Below are 18,193 nucleotides of genomic sequence, written 5' to 3' on the forward strand. Positions count from 1 at the left end.
ATTTTTCAGTAGTTGTGACTTTTACAGTTAGGTGGGGTGAGGGAACAGAAGATCATGCATTTACAATTGAATGAGATTCCCCAAATTTATAAATACTGCTGTATCCAGGAAGTTAAACCAGTGAGTCTGGGATTTGGAGGTGAGGTCTGGACTGTGCTATAAATTTGGGTCTTACTGGCAAATATTAATGATAAATGCAGATGTGAGGATGAATGCACTTACCAAGAGAAGAAATGACAGTCTAGGCTCAAGCAGTGAAGAACAAAAACATTTAGAGGCTAGAAGCAGAGGATAAGACTAATAATAATTCCTAACAATACTAATAAAATGACATTCAGAAGGATCTGAATGCATAAAAATATTAATTGAAGGTTTGTTCAAAGCGAAGGATCCAAAAACAGCTCTTTCTTATGGTGGCAAAGAATAATGGTGCCCTTTGTGAAAGGAATAGAATACAAAAATACACCTCCTTTCTGCAAGACCCTAAAATGGAAAGCTGGCTGACAGGTCTCTCATTCTCTTCATGCTGTCAAGGATGTGACACCTCATGGACACAATGAGGAGGAGAGCATTTGGCTATTCAGGACAGGAAGAGCTGCACTGGAGAATCAGGGTCCAGGTGAGTTTCTCTAAAACAGGACATTGAAAGACCCATGTAAAAATGCCCCAAGCAGTATGTTTAGTGGACCTTACTCTACAACCTGAGACCCCACTTAGAAAGAAGTGGCCAGTGGCACCCACATGTAAGGCTAGAGCCTTCTTCCCTGGTGTAAATGTTTGGGTGAAAATATCAGCAGACCCTTGAGGTAGGTTGCAGAGGGCAGGAGCTGCTGACCTCTTGCTCTTCTTCCTGGCCACTTGCTCTCCCTGAGACTGACCCCTCACTTCCTTCTTCCATGAAGGCCTGAAATCATCCATAGGTAGCTACTTGAAAAGTGCAGATAAAGTTGCCCATAGAAAGTTGGTCAGTTCCAAATAGGGGAAGACATTGTGTTTCAATCTATCACATGAATTACATTCTTATTCTTACCATAGAAAGTTGGTCAGTTCCAAATAGGGGAAGACATTGTATTTCAATCTATCACATGAATTACATTCTTATTCTTACATTCTTATTCTTTCGGATTCAGGCTCCCAAAGTCATTTTTTGAAATTAACTACTTAACATGTAGAAAAATTCAACTTGGCCGTTTCCTTTCATTTACTGAATGTGAGAAACACCCTCCTGAGGGCTACTTTCACATCCCTGTTGCGCAGAGTGTAGATGAGCGGGTTGAGGTTGGGGCTAACTGCCATGTAAATGATGGCAACCGCTTTGCCATTTTCCATGGAGGAGCCAGACCCTGGAAGGAGGTAGGTGTAGATGACTGTGGAATAGTACATGCAGACAACCAGGAGGTGGGAGGAGCACGTAGAGAAAGCCCTGCGCTTGCCCTCGGATGAGCGGATGCGCAGGATGCTAATGATGATGAAGATGTAGGACAACATGGTGAGCGAAAAGTTGACCACACCTAAGAAAACATCTGCTGTGATAGACATTAAATTGTTCATGTTTGTTGGGCTACAAGCAAGCATCAGCAGTGTGGGAATTTCACACAAGAAGTGATGGATCCGATTGGGGCCACAGAATGTTATCTGTGCCATCAGGCCAGTGTGGACAGAGGTGTTGACCCCACTGAGAAACCACATGGTGCAGGCCATCAGGGCACAGAGGGGTCTGCTCATCAGTGTGTGGTAGTGTAGAGGCTGGCAGATGGCCACGTAGCGGTCATAGGACATGACAACGAGTAGCAGCAGCTCTGCCCCCAGAAACCATGTCATGAAGAAGAGCTGGGTCAAGCAGCCTCCATAGGAGATTGTGCTGCTGTTGAGAAGCAGGATCTCCAGCAACTTGGGGATAACGCTGGATGTGCAGCCAATGTCTATGATGGCAAGGTTGGTGAGAAAGAAGTACATTGGGGTGTGTAGGGTGGGATTCAGACAGATGGCCATGAGGATGAGGCTGTTCCCTGCAAGAGCAGTCAGGTAAAGGAAGAGGAAGAGAGCAAATAAGACAACCTGGAGCCGGGGATTTTCTGAGAAGCCCTGAAGGATGAACTCCACCACGGCTGAATGGTTGTTTGCTGCCATTGACTGAGTGAACATGTCCCAGATGTCCAGGGGGGAAGGCAGCACCTGGCAGAGGGAGGCACAGGGGTGGGTTACAGTGTCCTATCTGCATGCAGGTCCCGCTAAGGTTCTACAAGGTTGACTCTGGTGATGTCTTGTCCCTAGGAAACACATGGCTAAGATATTAATGGAGGTCCCTGCACTAAGGAGACATTCAGAGGGCAAACTCTCTTCCGGATCCACACCTCACCTGTAACTCTTTCTAACAATCAGACCTTCCTCCCCATCAAAGCTTCTCCATCCTGTTGGTGGCTGGGGAAGCATCACTCAGTGGTTTATTTAGAAAGTGCAATCTGTTCTTTCTGTAATTCATTTTAATTGTGAATATTTCCTACATTATCCTGACATGTGCAAGTGAGCTGGCAATGGCACATGGAGCTTGGGAGATGCACACACCCAGCTGGATAGGTTGGGGGGCTCCAGGCCTCTGTACTTCCAAAGAGGAAAACCATCTCCACTCGGGATTGGGCAAAGCTTCATACAGTAAATGTCCTCAAAGACTAGACAGAATTCTCACTCTTAGAAGTGACAAGCTTGCAGAAAAGATGGGGCAACGTGAGGAGTTTAGGTGCCCTAGGGTCCAGCACATAGGGGTGCAGATGAGCAAGTGGTCCAGAGTCCCAGAGATGTCCGAGGCTTGGGGACAGCCATGAGCCTAAGGACCTGTCAAAGCTCGTCTGTGCATTAACCTGGGTCTGGCTCTTCCGCCAAAACCACAGCAACCACACCCAGACTCACCCAGTCCAAACTGCTCAGAAATTGAGGCTGCAGAGGGGGGGGTGGGGCAGGTTCTAGATGTGGGCAACCAGGACTGCTGTCTGAGCAGCTGGTTCTGGATCCTACATGGGCCTAACTTTATCTCTAACCCCATCCAGGTTCTCCTGGGTTAAGTTGGGAGCTTGTCTGTTCAGTGATTGTCAGGCTGTGCCAGAGTTTGGGGGTGCAGTGAGGAAATGGGCAAAGGCAGCTGCAGCACAACCCAGGACCTTCTGCCAAAGCACTTGCCCGGCTACAAGGCCTGTGAGACACTGACATCACAGACTTCTCTGGCATTACATCCCTGACTCCAGCCCATCAGGCAGGATGGGACTCAATTCAGATGAGGAGACCCTCTTCCTTGAGCTCCACAGCCTGGGTACAAAGAACTGCCAATCAACCAGACCAAGATGAACGTTTCCCTCCCTCCCCTGATTCACTGCATACCACAGGCCCCAGACTGCCCAGGGAAGAAAGAGGTTTCAAGGACATGCCTCGAGTTTCCAGGTGGGTAAGGAATGCCTGAAAACAAGGCGCTGTCAATGTGTGCATATACTAACCAGGGGCTGGTCTCTCCAGTGTCCCATAACAGAGGTGCTGCAGGTTTGCAGAAATGTGCACAAGGCCATGAACACAGTGGGCAGAGGGCAGGAACAGTGCATTGGGGTTTCTCTGACAGACCAACTGCTGGCCTGTCCACTCCCCTCAGCCTCTTTGTTCCCCACTCTAACAATGCTGAGGAAACCACAGGCTGTTGACCTGAGATACTGGCAGCAATGCAGTGCTAGTTATGCAGCAGGATGAAGTGAGTGTTCCCCACTCCTTGGGTGCTCACCTCTGAGAGTCCCCACCAGGGCTATATACCGACCATCCACAGACACCTTTCAACAACACAGTGGACTTTCCCCATGCAGGCACAGATGACCAAGCCCTCCTCTGACCACGGCAAACTAGCATCCACTGCTAACCTCCAGGTGGGTTGTGCATCTGCATGTTCGCTAAAGTGCTTCTGCCCTGGATTCACAGGGAACTGTGTCAGCCACCTCCCAATCCTACAGCCAGAACTGCGGATTTTAAAGAACTTGAAGTATCCTACAGTTTAAACTAGAGCATCTGAATTTTCCCTCTTACTGGTCAGCTGCACAGATGAGAATGGGGACTGCAGAGCTGAGGAGCTTGGAGAGTCTTGGGGCACTTCAGTTTTTCAATCTGAAATATTAAAAGAAAGGAGAAGACTGTTGGAAAAGGCATGTTTTACATGGGAAAATTGGTCAGGGCTAATCCCAAGGTGTCTTTTTAGAACATCAGAAGGAAGTTGAGGAATGATAGTTCAAAAGGCAACTCTAGGGAAAATAGACAGTTATTTACGATGAATGCATTCCCTGTTCTTTCAAGCGATGTGCCATCAATAGCTTATTGCCTCAATATAAGAAAGCCATATTTTCATGAGAAATTAACAATATCCTTACCATGGTTAAAGGGGATGTAGAACCTTGGGGTTAAAAGCCCAAATTCTTCCCATTTGTGCCTCCCTTGTTTGCTGCTGAGCTTTAAAGGGTTCTGTCTGCTCAGGGTGGACGTCAAGGTCACTGGGGAGGACAGTGGGGCCAAGAAGCAGGAGTGGCCCTCAGGGAGCAATTACCCAAGCTGGAGGTAAACAGGGCCCTGCAGATGAAGCCTCCAGGGGACTGGGGCAGGACCTGAGGAAGGGACTGGGCAGGTCAGGGCCCTGAGGCTATGGAGGGGGAGGGCAGGCTCCCAGGACTGGAGCTGAGGGCAAGCCCCTCATCCCTTTGGCCTGAGCCTAGCAGGGGAGTTTCTGGGGCCTCTTGGCCCAGACCTCTTGGATTGGACGTTCTTCCCGTGATGACCCAAAGTGGTGCCAGCAGGAAGTGGAGGGCTCTTCTCAAATCCAGGTCATTCCTTACAGCAACTGTAGATCCAGCAATGTGGGAAGTAGGACAGAGCACTCCTGGGCACCCCACACCCATTTCCCTGTAGGGAACATGCTGCATCAGTGTGGGGCATTTGTCACAATTAAAGATCCAGTACTGATACTTCATGGTTAACTAAAGTGCTCACTTATTCAGGTTTGCTCAATTTTCCCAAATCCCTCATTTCTGTATCAGCATCCATCCCAGATTCACATGACATTTAGGTGTATCATCTCCCTGGGCTCTGCTTGGTGCTGTTTGAAGACTTTCGTTATCTGAGGAGGAACAGTCAGGGGCTCTATGGGGATTTGTCTGATGTTCTTGTGAGTAGACTGCGTTATGGGATTGGGAACAAGACCCCAAGATGAAGTGCCCTTCTCAACATATTATCAATGGAGCATGCTGTGAACACAACTTACCACTGAAGATGTTGACCTTGAGAAGATGGGATTTTTAATCACTCATGTTTGGACCCTGCAATAAAGCAATGTCCATAGAATTGGCAGACACACTGCCTTGACCTTGTGTGCTGAATCAGAGCAGTGTCAGGAGTCCAGGGAGGGGTAAGGGTCAGCATTTATAGGCTTGGCCACTGCCCCTATCATCTCAACAGGGTCAGTCCCAGCTCTGGGCCCAGCAGGTCTCAACTCATCAACAATTTCAAAGGAGAAACACATGGAGCCCAGGGCATAGCTGCTGACCTGGGTGACTGTGCAATGAGCTCATGACAGCCAACTGTCTTCCCCATGTAACCAAAGTTCACAACTGATCAATAAGGAACCTACTGCTGTTCCCCTTACATCACATCCTTTGTATGGAACAAAGAAAATAACATAGACAAGGAACACCTAGAAATTTATCCTAGAAATGAACTTCAGAATACATGGCATGGAAAACTTGTTATTACAAAATAATCAGAAGTCCTTTCATAATTTAGAGTGGTTATTAACTTTGCAAAAAAAATAAAACAAAACTGGATCTATATAGTCTTCAAAATCAAATATTTCAACTCAATCAACCAGTGCATAATTTTAATTTCTGATCAACATTTCAAATATTAGATACTGCAATGGAACTTCAACAATGTGACAACTTGAATAATTATTAATTTATTAAGATGAACTATAATTTTGAGCTACAAGTGTATTTCCTAAATGAACATTCTACTTTTATGAGGGATGGTGTTGATTTATGGAAATGATTGGTGGTGAAAGTCCCTGCCACTCTGACTTCAAACTTTTTCATGACCCAGCAGGTAACCTTTGTTATACCGTATGTATCAGTCAGCCAAATGGGTGCTGATGCAAAATACCAGAAATTGGTTGGTTTTTATAAAGGGTGTTTATTTGGGGTAGGAGCTTACAGATACCAGGCCATAAAGCATAAGTTACTTCTCTCACCCAAGTCTATTTTCACATGTTGGAGCAAGATGGCTGCTGACGTCTGCAAGAGTTCAGTCTTCCTGGGTTCCTCCCTTCCTGGGGCTTGCTTCTCTTTCTTCTGTGAGTTTACTTCCTGGGGCTCCAGCTTAAGGCTTCAGCATTAAGCTCCAACATCAAAACCGCTCAACTCTGTTCTCTCTTATGCCTTTTATCTGTGAGTCCCCACCCACCACGGAGTGGGAATTCAATGCCCTAATCATAACTCAATCATGTATGGATCAGATTATAAACATAATCCAATATCTATTTTTGGAGTTCATAACCATATCAAAGTGCTATCCATCTAAATCATTTGCTGTGCAAATGCACACATCTGCTCTGTGTTTGCAGAGCAATGATTTTTCTCCCCAGATGGTTGCAGTTTTCTAGGAGAAGGCTCTGCTCACAGAACCAGGCTCAGCTGGGGGCTGACTTGCCCAAGCATGAGCCCAGCATGCTTGCTTGCCCAAGCATGAGTAGGCTCTGCCCAGCAGAGCCTACAGACTGTGGAGAACCTGTGCTCAGTCTGCAGAGAGGAGACCAGCAACACGGAACTGGTTCCAGGAGGGAGATGAGCTGCATAGTAACAGCAAGAGGCAGGAATGCTCCCTTGGGAAACACCAAATACAAGGCAGGGAGGGTCAGAGGACTAGGGGTTCCTGCCTCTGCCTCCCCTTCTCTCCCCTGTGGAAAGCACCCTGGTTGGGACCTGTTCTTACATTTAGTCCCTTGGAGTTTTGAAGAGACTGAGCCAAGTGGAAAGTGCAGGCTAGTCTAGGAGGGAGCAGTGAGGGCACTCTGCAGGGCCAGGGTATTGTGGGGGCAGGAAATCAGGAGCTGGGACTCTCATGAAAGCTACACCCAATGGGGAAGGCATTTACATCCCAAACACCAAGGAAATCATATGGAAATGGAAATGGAGCAGGAGGCAGGGAGTCTCTCATGACAGCCTAGCATCTGGTGGTCCCTCTGCCCCCTTGTAGTAGGCAGGTACCAAGTGGGAGCGCCTGGAGGAGAGGCGCTTTCAGCCTGGGCTCTGGCCTCATATCTTGTCTCTGTCTCAGACATTCCTGCAGGGTCTTCCCACATGATCCCACCTCAAAAAAATAACATGGGGCTTGGAAGAAGGAGATGGGGGAGGTTGGGAGGTAGGAGAGTAGTGAGAGCTGCCTGTCTCCTCTATGACATGAGGATATAGACCTGATGATTGTTGTCCTGAGGACTAGAGTGGCCACCTCACATTGGCCACAGAACTCAGATGCCCCCTTCTAGGAGAAGAAGCCAAATTATGTTTCTGGCACCCAGGTACACCAGGGGCTACAATGACATAGAAAGTGAAGGCAGCCCTCTTTCTCACCCCATCCCTAGGTCTCTGCCAAGGTGGGTCTGCAGCTCTGTCAAGCCTTAGCCTCATTACCTGAACACACAGTGGTATTTCCCTCAGTGCCCACACAGGCTCAGCACCCTCAGGTCAAGCCCTCTAGGAAGGCTCAGAGCACCTGGAAGACCCCACCTCTGAGATCCTCACTCACAAGATGGAGGATGGAACCCTAGGATGCTCTAAAAACATGCAATTAAATTCTAGGATGCCACCTGATATCCCTCACAAAGTGAAAGGTGTTCAGATGTATTTATTAATTTATTTTCATGATGTCTCAAATTAGAAACAAAACAACTGTTTATCAAGATATGAATAGATACACAACATGTGCTATTTCCATAAAATCAAAAAATTAAAAAATTAAAGGGAACAAATGAATGATATGAGCAACAATTTGATTGAATCTCAAAAATATTATGCTACTTGAAAGAAGCATTGCATACTCTACGATTTCATTTGTATTAAGTTCTAGGACATGCACAGCTGACTTTTGGTGGAAATAATAAGAACAATGATGATTTCAGGAAGGAATGGCCTGTAGTATGACTGCTAAAGGGCAGGAGGGAGACTGCTAAAATTGAATTAATATTCTCTATCTAGAAAGGGGTACAGTTTACCCAGCTTATGGAGTTGTAAAATCTCAGAAAATGTGCACCCACCTTTATTTATCTCATTGCTATAATTTTACCTTAAAAGGAAAGATATTTTTAATGCATAATAAATTCTAAGTAATGATATTCATAATGAAGTATTTAAGGGCATGCATACTGATGGTTATAACTTGCTTTGAAACACATATAAACAAGATGAATTGATGGATAAATAAGTAATAAAAATGTAGGAACAAGTAATTGTAGAATTTATGTAATGAGTACACAAGTGTTCACTGTAAATTTCTTTTTAGCTTTACTATATTCTTGAAACTTTCATTATAAACATGGTGAAGTTTATGACTCTGGATAAAGGGCAGAAGGCAAATCTTTTTTTTTTTTTTTTTTAATTAGAGAAGTTTTAGGTTTACAGAAAGATCGTGCAGGAAATACAGAGATTCCATTTATCACCCCTCTCCCCCATTTTTAACCATTTTACACCAGCAAATCTCGTGAAGTCAAAATAGATATTCTAGAAGGGGAGTAGGTATAGCTCAGTGGTTGAGCACTGTCTTCCCATGTTCTATGATGTGGATTGCGGTCACCCCTCGGGCTGAAGTGTGGTTTGCTGGCCTGGTGGGGGAGCGGCCGCGGCAGGCCAAGCCGCTGCCCCCATAATAGGGTGGCTGGTCGGACTCACCGCCACCCCTGAAGGGAGCTCAGCATGGGCGCAGAGTGCCCTCGGGTCTCCCCTTCTCAGCAGCCATGCTTCCGCGGCCGCCCCTCCTCCCGGATGGCGCCACACGATGCCTGTGGGGCGGCACCCTTCTTCTTCCTTCTCCCTGCGCAGGCGCAGGGCGGAAAAATCCAGTCTGCCCTTTTCCCGACAGCAGCAACAGCCAGGCGTGGGCGGGAAACTCAAGTCTGCCCTCCACCACAGCAACAGCAGCCACCAATCCCTAAACCCTGCCCCTTCCCCCAGCAACAGCGACAGCCAATCCCTAACCACCACCCCTACCCCGTCCAGTACCGCCCACTGACCTTTTGCCGGCAACCAATCAGAACAGGGTGTGGCTTTGACCAATCAGCCTTCCCCAGCCCCTATAAAACTGTTGTCTCTCCCTCAATAAAGTGGACTTGCGTGTTTACCTTGTCTCCGCAGTAGTTCTTCTGCCATGCGCTCTCCAGTCCTGAGAGCCCCTGACAAGGGCCTGGCCTCCCTTGTCCCCAGTTCGTCGCCGGCTTCTCCGGGTGACCCCTTCATTGCCGGCTTCGCCGGGCGACCCCGTCAGCCGAACTGCGCAACCCCTTGTGAGACCGATCCCTCGTCTGCTGCCGGACCGACCCCTCGTCCCAAGTGGGACCGACCCCTCGTCCCAAGTGGGACCGACCCCTCATCCAGAGCTGGACCGACCCCTCGTCCGCAGCCAGACCCCACCTCTACCGACTGAGCAAGTCACCGCAGCTGGCGCCCAACGTGGGGCAAGGCAACGCCACCACAGCCTCACTCCATAACCTGGCGGCCCCCCCTCCTCTCTTCTCACCTTGGGACTTCTCTCGTGCAACATTGCTGCTACCTGAGCCTTGGCTACCTCATATGATCCACGGCGGTCTGGGAGAATCGCTGGATGGCTTTCTCCTTCCATGTCGGGGGCTTATACCGACCCGCCTATGATTAAGAGGAGCCTTGGATTTCTCGGGAGCACACGCTTGCACGTCTGAAGTAATCCTACCACAGCCCTACGCCCTCCTCTCTTCTCACCTTGGGACTTCTCTCGTGCAACATTGCTGCTACCTGAGCCTTGGCTACCTCATACGATCCACGGCGGTCTGGGAGAATCGCTGGATGGCTTTCTCCTTCCATGTCGGGGGCTTATACCGACCCGCTATGATTAAGAGGAGCCTTGGATTTCTCGGGAGCACGCACTTGCACGTCTGAAGTAACCCTACCATAGCCCTATGCTCTCCTCTCTTCTCACCCCTATCTTTTCGCTCTGCATTGCTGCTCCTGAACCTTGGTGACCTCATATGATCCACGGAGGTCTGGGAGAATCGCTGGATGGCTTTCTCCTTCCATGTCGGGGGCTTATACCGACCCGCTATGATTAAGAGGCACCAATAAAACTCTCAGGAGCGCGTGCCTGAGCACCCCCACCCCTGCCTTCACCTCTGCCTCCTCCCCTCCGCGCTTGCTACCCTTTGCCTTGCTCCATTGCTCGTCATCCCACCCTCCCCTCGTCGGGGCCTTCTCTTGGCCCGCGACCACCGTCGGAGTCCCATCGGCTCCGACCCCTCATCTCACCGCGCACCTCGGCTCCCATCGCCGCGCTGTCAAGGTAAGGGCCCCTTTTCTTATCGGCTCCAAAAGGCCATTAGCGATGGGTAACATCCTATCTGCTAAGCAAGCCCCACAAGTTCGGGCCCTCGCCGGTCTCCTAGACACTCACCGGTGTAAGATCTCTCTGAAACAGCCCCAAGTCTTCTGTAAGTGCGGCCCCCCATGCCGCCATCGCTCTCAAGCAGCTCCAGCCCCGCTAAACAGCCCGCAACCCACTTTCCCCGGCCCGCGGCCTGCTTTCTAGCATCCAATAACGCTTCTGCTCTTGCCTCCCCATACTTCTGCGGAGCTTCCTCCTGTCTCGACCTCACTCCTCTTCTCAGCCATCCAAAGCGTCCTTTCTCGTCCACCGCCCCCCTCCTTTTTTGCTTGAACCCCCATTACATTGCAGATTGGGCCGCCCCATGTCGGCCCGCCCCATTAACATCGGCCTCTCTCACTCCCGTGGAGACTTTGGCCTTCTTGTTGTCCTTGCCTACGTCTCCACCACTCCCGACACTGCTGCCACCACCGTCGCTGGTGCCCTGACGCGACTTGTCCTCACCGCTGCAATCTTCCAGACCATCACACAGTCTGCCTCTGCCGCTCTTCGCCACCAAGAAGAGATCAACCACCTGTAACGCGCTATCATCCTGCACTTTTAACAGCACATGTACCTTATAGCCACCGAGATCAATGAGAATTGGACATTGGCCACCCTTGCTTGCAACGGCAAGATACCACCCCCTAAATTGTACATTTATATCCCTGTCATAATCACCTTCCTCTTCAGCCCCGCTTCCCTCATTGCTTACTGCCTCTTGGGCCTCGGCTACTTGTTGCTGCTGCCATCCTGGCCCTTATTTGAAAAGAAGGGGGAAATGCGGTCACCCCTCGGGCTGAAGTGTGGTTTGCTGGCCTGGTGGGGGAGCGGCCGCGGCAGGACAAGCCGCTGCCCCCATAATAGGGTGGCTGGTCGGACTCACCGCCACCCCTGAAGGGAGCTCGGCATGGGCGCAGAGTGCCCTCGGGTCTCCCCTTCTCGGCAGCCATGCTTCCGCGGCCGCCCCTCCTCCCGGATGGTGCCACACGATGCCTGTGGGGCGGCACCCTTCTTCTTCCTTCTCCCTGCGCAGGCGCAGGGCGGAAAATTCCAGTCTGCCCTTTTCCCCTCCCCCAACAGCAGCAACAGCCAGGCGTGGGCGGAAAAATCCAGTCTGCCCTTTTCCCTCCCCCCGACAGCAGCAACAGCCAGGCGTGGGCGGGAAACTCAAGTCTGCCCTCCACCCCAGCAAGAGCAGCCACCAATCCCTAAACCCTGCCCCTTCCCCCAGCAACAGCGACAGCCAATCCCTAACCACCACCCCTACCCCGTCCAGTACCGCCCACTGACCTTTTGCCGGCAACCAATCAGAACAGGGCGTGGCTTTGACCAATCAGCCTTCCCCAGCCCCTATAAAACTGTTGCCTCTCCCTCAATGAAGTGGACTTGCGTGTTTACCTTGTCTCCGTGGTAGTTCTTCTGCCGTGCGCCCTCCAGTCCTGAGAGCCCCTGACAAGGGCGTGGCCTCCCTTGTCCCCAGTTCGTCGCCGGCTTCTCCGGGCGACCCCTTCGTCGCCGGCTTCGCCGGGTGACCCCGTCAGCCGAACTGCGCAACCCCTTGTGAGACCGATCCCTCGTCTGCTGCCGGACCGACCCCTCGTCCCAAGTGGGACTGACCCCTCGTCCAGAGCTGGACCGACCCCTCGTCCGCAGCCAGACCCCACCTCTACCGACCGAGCAAGTCGCCGCAGTGGACCATTGACCATGAGATGCAGTGGTGCTCAGAGATGTATTCACCAAATGCAATGAATGTCTTATGATGATGGAGGAGATTGTTGCTATGGGGGGAGGAATGGGGTGAGGGGGGTAGGGGGTATATGGGGACCTCATATTTTTTGAATGTAATATTAAAAAAATAAAGACAAAAAAATAGATGCAGGTTCAATCCCCAGTACCTCATAAAAACAGATTTAGGAGACCAGGTGGAAGGTGTTGGGTCTTCCATTAGGAACACCATGGCATGTTGGAGTCAGTGTTAGAGATGGGGGAAGCATAGGACGTAAGAGGTGTTAAGAGTAAATCAAAAGGATTTGAGGATGCTTTGGATACAGTGGATGGGGAAAAGGATCCGTAATATTTCAATAAATGTGACTCTTAAAACTCGGTCGGTGGAGGGAAATGAAAATTAACCATTTAGACTGCTAAAAGAAATTCATGGAAAATGTCCGAGTACTATGTGAGCCAGGCAGTTATATCAATGAGTCTTGGATTTGGGGTGAGAAAAGTACTGCAGCTATACATTTGAGTATCACTGGAAATATTAATGATAGGTGCTGATGTGGGCATGAATTCCCTGCAAGAGCAATAACTAAGAAAAGAGATATTCAGCTTACTTAGTGAAGAGCAAACATTTAGAGACTAAAAGCAGAGGATAAGAAAAATAATAATACTAATAAAATGACATTGAGAAGGAAGTGAATCCATAAAAATCAATGTTGACAAGCTTTTGTTCAAACTAAGTCCAAAAACAACTCTTTCCCATGATTGCAAGGGGTCTTGGTTAAAGATTGATTGTCCCTTTTCTGAAAGGAAGAAGTATACAAAATAAAACTCTTTCCCATAGGTCACTAAAATGAAAGGCTGGCTGACATCTCTCATTCTCTTCAAGGTGCTAAGGCTGAGACTCACAGACATGGTGGGTAGTAGTGTGTCTTTTCTTTTCTACAACCTCATGACAAGAGGAGTGAATTGGAGAATCTGGGTCCAGGTGAGGTTCTGCACATCAGAATCTTGAAAGACTGCATGTAAGAATGCACCAAGCACTGTGTGTAATGGGCCTCATTCCAGAATCAGAGACTTCTTCATTCCAGAATCAGAAAGCGCAAGTGGCCAGTGGTGCCTGTGTGTGAAAGGTGAAGATATGCTCCCTGGTGTGAACCTCAGTAGACTCTGGAGTTGGACTTCCTACTCTTCCTCCTGGCCACTCCCCCTTCCTGTAGTTTCCCCCTCACTCCCTCCCTGAAGACCTGAGAATATCCACAGCTAGCATCTTTGAAAGTTTAAAGTTACCCATAGGAGCCTGGCCAGTTCTCACTGGGAAAGTGCATTGCTTATACTAATAAATCTATCATATGAATTATCTTCTTCTCATTGCCACTTGCATCAGACACTCCTGGTCATTTGTGACATTATGTTGACTTCAAAATTCACATGACTCATTTCCTTTCATTTACCAAATGTGGAACCACCCTTCTGAGGGCCAATTTTAAATCCCTGTTGTGCAAAGTGTAGATGAGTGGGTTCAGTGTGGGACTGACTGCCATGTACATGACAGTGACCACTTTGTCATTTTCCACAGAGGAATCAGAGCCAGGGTGGATGTAGGTGTTTAGGATGGTGGAGTAGTACATGCAGACCACCAGGAGGTGGGAGGAGCAGGTGGAGAAAGCGAGTGCAGATGAGAGGATGTGCAGGATACTGGTGACGATGAAGGCATAGGACACCATGGTCAGCAGGAAGTTGACCACCCCAAAGAAAATGTCTGCAATGACAATCTTGATGCTGTTCAGGTTTGTTGGGCCACAGGCCAGCAGCAGCAGTGTGGGATTTCACAAAGGAAGTGATGGATCTCTCTGGAGCCACAGAACATTAGCTGTGCCATCAGACCAGTGTTCACAGAGGTGTTGACCCCACTGACAACCCACACACAGCCTGCCAGCAGGGCACAGAGGATCCTGCTCATCAGTGTGTGATAGTGTAGTGGCTGGCAGATGGTCACTTAGTGGTCATTAGCCATAACTATTAGAATCATCAGCTCAGCCCCCAGAACCCATGTCATGAAGAAGAGCTGGGTCAAGCAGTCTCCATAGAAGATGGTGTTGCCCTTGAACAGCAGGTTCTCCAGCAACTTGGGGGCAACAGTGGTTGTACAGATGATGTCTATGAAGGCCAAGTTGGTGAGAAAGAAGTACATCCAGGTGTGTAGGGCAGGATTCAGGCAGATGGCCATGAGAATGAGACTGTTTCCTGTAAGTGCAGTCAGGTTAAGGAGGAAGAAGAGAGCAATGAAGAAATCCTGGAACCGGGGATTTTCTGAGAATCCCAGAAGGATGAACTCCACCATAGCTGAGTGGTTGTTTGCTGCCATTGGGTGGGTGAAGCTCTCGGGGATGACCTAGGAATCATCTGGTGCCTGGCAGAGGGAGGCCCAGGGTGAGTGATGTGTCCTCTCCACATGCCTGTCCTTCTAAAACTCTACAGGAAGGTTTCTCATGGTATCATTGCCCTAGAAAAACATAGCTAAAATGTTAAAGGAGGTCCCTGCACTAAGGAGACAGAGAATTAACTCTCCTCCCTGGATCTGGCCCAAACCCTCTAACCCTTCCGAGCCCTCAGAACCTCCTTCCCATGAAAGTTTCTCCTTCCTATTAGTGTCTGGGGAAACCTTACTCAGTCGTTTACTTAAAAAGTTCAGCCTCTTTTTACTTTGTGAATATTCCCTATGTTTTCCTGACCTGTGCAGGTGAATGGGAGATGGATCATGGAACTTGGATGATGCACATACTCTGCTGGACAGGCCAGCGTGTTCCCCCAGAGAGGGAAAATCATTTCAGTTTAGGATTGGAAAAGCCTAATTCAGAAAATTGCCTCAAAGACAGGACTGAATTCTCTCCTTCAGAGTCAGCAAAGTGGGGAGATGGGTTCATTGTGGAGCCCATCTGCTGAGAGGACCCGCAGACTGACATGCAGCCTGAGAATTGATCTGGGGCAACAGAGAAGTCTGCACATGGGGGCAGTCACCAGCCTCAGGACAGGTGGGGGTCCCTGTCACAGTTCTGCTGTGCATCCATCTAGTGTGAGGCTCTTCACCCAAAATGACAACCACACCCAACCTTGCACAGTTCAGGCTGCTCAGAAGTGGAGGGGGAGACTGGATGTTGGAATCCAGGGCTGCTGTCTGAGCAGTTGGATCCAGATCTGGCAGGAGCCCAACTCCAGGCTTTAACCCCATCCGGTTTTCCTGGGCTAAGTGGGGAGCTTGTCCTTTCAGTGAGTGTCAGTCTGTGCCAGAGGCTGGGGGTGCAGTGAAGAAAGGGGCAGAGGCAGCCTCAGCACAACCAGGACCTCCTGCCAAGACAGCTGCCCAGCCGCAAGGCCTGTGAGACCCCTGACCTTGCATGCTTCTCCTGCATCCAATCCCTCACCCAGGTCCCTCAGGTAGGACAGGGTCCACCTCAGATGAAGAGAACCTCTTCCTTGGGTTCCCCACTCTGGTTCCAAGGAGCTGCTGACCATCCACCCCAAGGGCAACATTTCCTTCTCTTTCCTGAATCCATGCACACACCAGGTCCAGGTGGCCCAGGGAAAAGGGAGTATCTGAAGACCTGTTTTGAGTTTTCAGGAGGGTAAGAACTGCTGAGAACAAGGAACCAACAATATGTGCTATAGGTTTGTAGAAATATGCACATGGCCATGAACACACAATGGACAGAGGGCAGGAACAGCACATTGGGGGTTTCTGACAGTGCTGACTGCTGACCTGTTCACTCCCCTCACCCTCTTTGTCCTCTACACAACCCAGGACCTCCTGCCAAGACACCTGCCCAGCTGCAAAGCCTGTGAGACCCCTGACCTTGCACACTGCTCCTTCTTTCCCTGAAGCATGCACTTGCCAGGCCCAGGTGACCCAGGGAAGAGGGAACATCTGAGGACCTGCTTTGAGCATCCAGGTGGGTAAGGACTGCTGAGAAGAAGGAACTGACAATGTGTGCTGCAGGTTTGCAGAAATGTGCACATGGTCATGAACACCCAGTGGGCAGAGGGCAAGAACAACACATTGGGGGTTCTCTGACAGTGCTGACTGCTGACTTGTTCACTCCACTCACCCTTTTGGCCCCCACCCTAAAAAGGGCTGAGGAGGCCACAGGTTACTGACCTGAGCCTGAGTTGTATCCTCCCAGAACTGGGGTACAACCAGTCCAGCAGGACAGGGTGGTGTTCCTCACTCCCAGGGTGCTCACATCCAAGGGTCCCCACCAAGGCTGTACAGTGACCACCCCACACTCCCTTCTAAACTATGCTCTAAACCATCCCATACAGGCACAGATGACCAATCTCCCCTCTGTCCACTGCAAACCTGCATCCACCACTAACCTCTAGACAGGTTGTGCATCTACACATTCACAGTGGTGCCTCCTGCCCTGGATTCACAGGGAGCTGAGTCAGTCACCTCCAGCTCCTCAGCCAGAGCTGTTGATTTTAAGTACATTGCTCTATTCTTTTTTTTTTTTTTTTTTCATTGCTCTATTCTTAACTCAAAAACATGTGAGCTGTTTGACCCTCAGCTGCATAGATGGGGCTGGGGGCAGTAAGATAGAGGAGCTCAGAGAGTCTCAGGGCACTTCAGCATTTCAAAGTGAAGTAGAAAAAGACAGGAGCAAAGCAAAGACAGGGGCATGTTTTACATGGGAAAATTTACTATGGCTAATCCCAAATTGACTTTTCAGAACATTGGAAGGGAAATGAGGAAAGATAGTTCAAAAGACAACTCTAGGGGAAAGCACACAGGCAATTACCCATGTGAATGCATTCCCTGTTCATTCAAGGTATGTGCTACCAATAACTTTCTGTCCAAATATAAGAAATCCACATTTTCATGAGAGGTAAAAAATATCCTTACCATGGTTAAAGGGGAGATGGAACCTTGGGTTAAAAGTTCGATTTCTTCCCGTTTTTTCCTCCTTTGTTTGCTGCTGACCTTTAAAGGATTCTATCTGTTCATCATGGATACTGTGGTAACAGGGTATCATGGATGTGCCAAGGAGCAGGAGTGGCCCTCAGGGAGCAATTTACCCCCAGCTGGAAGTAAACAGGGTCCTGGGAGCACAGTCTCTGGCAGGACTGGGGCAGGACATGAGGAAGGGGCAGGGCAGGCCAGGGCCTGAGGCCATGGGGAGGGGTTCCCAGGACTGGAGCTGGGGACAAGCCTCTTGCCCTCTTGGCCTGGGAGCTTCTGGGGTGCCTTGGCCAAGACCCTTGGATCAGGAATTGATGATCCAGACTCTGGCCTTGCAAAACCCTTTGCAAAAGTGGAGGTCTCTTCTCAAATCCAGGTCACTCCCTACAGCAGCCAGATTTCCAGCAATATGGGAAGTAGGACAGAGCACTCTCGGGTACCCCACACCCAGTCCCCTATAGGGAATGTGCTGCATCAGCGTGGAGCATTTGTCATAATTAAAAAAACAGTATTGATACTTCATGTTTAACTAAAGAGCTCACTTATTCAGGTTCCCTCAGTTTTCTCAAATCCCCCATTTCTGTGTTAGCATCCATCCCGGATCCACACAGCATTTCGAACTATCACCTTCCTGGTCTCTGCTTGGTGCTACTGGTCTTTCAGACTGTCCTTGTTTGATGACCTTCACTATCTGAGAAGGAGAGTTCAGGGGCTTGGTAGCAGGCCCCTCTATGAGGATTTGTCTGATATTCTCCTTGTGAGTAGACTGGGTTATGAGTTTGGAAGGAAGCCCTTATCAACACACCCTATCAAGGTGTCAACCTTGATAAGATGAGATATTTTTTA

General features: G+C 49.4%; 1 protein-coding gene across 1 annotated transcript; it reads right to left on the minus strand.

The window, feature by feature from the left end:
* Positions 1–1,197: 1,197 nt before the first annotated feature.
* Positions 1,198–14,117, minus strand: LOC101427131 (olfactory receptor 13A1-like). Its single transcript, XM_004476706.3, has 2 exons — positions 13,929–14,117; positions 1,198–2,175 (listed from the first exon to the last, which is right to left on the minus strand). The coding sequence occupies exons 1-2, from the start codon at positions 14,115–14,117 to the stop codon at positions 1,198–1,200; spliced, it is 1,167 nt and encodes a 388-aa protein (XP_004476763.3).
* Between the last annotated feature and the right edge of the window lie 4,076 nt (positions 14,118–18,193).

This window comes from Dasypus novemcinctus, chromosome 6, assembly GCF_030445035.2.
Source record: "Dasypus novemcinctus isolate mDasNov1 chromosome 6, mDasNov1.1.hap2, whole genome shotgun sequence".
Taxonomy (NCBI): domain Eukaryota; kingdom Metazoa; phylum Chordata; class Mammalia; order Cingulata; family Dasypodidae; genus Dasypus; species Dasypus novemcinctus.

Bases quoted from the DNA above. Each gene is read 5' to 3' on its own strand.
- LOC101427131 (XM_004476706.3), bottom strand. From the start codon at position 14,117: ATGGTGTCCTATGCCTTCATCGTCACCAGTATCCTGCACATCCTCTCA. The intron at 2,176-13,928 runs GTCAGTCCCACA...TCCCTCTGCCAG, and splicing joins TCACTGTCATGTACATGGCA to GTGCTGCCTTCCCCCCTGGA.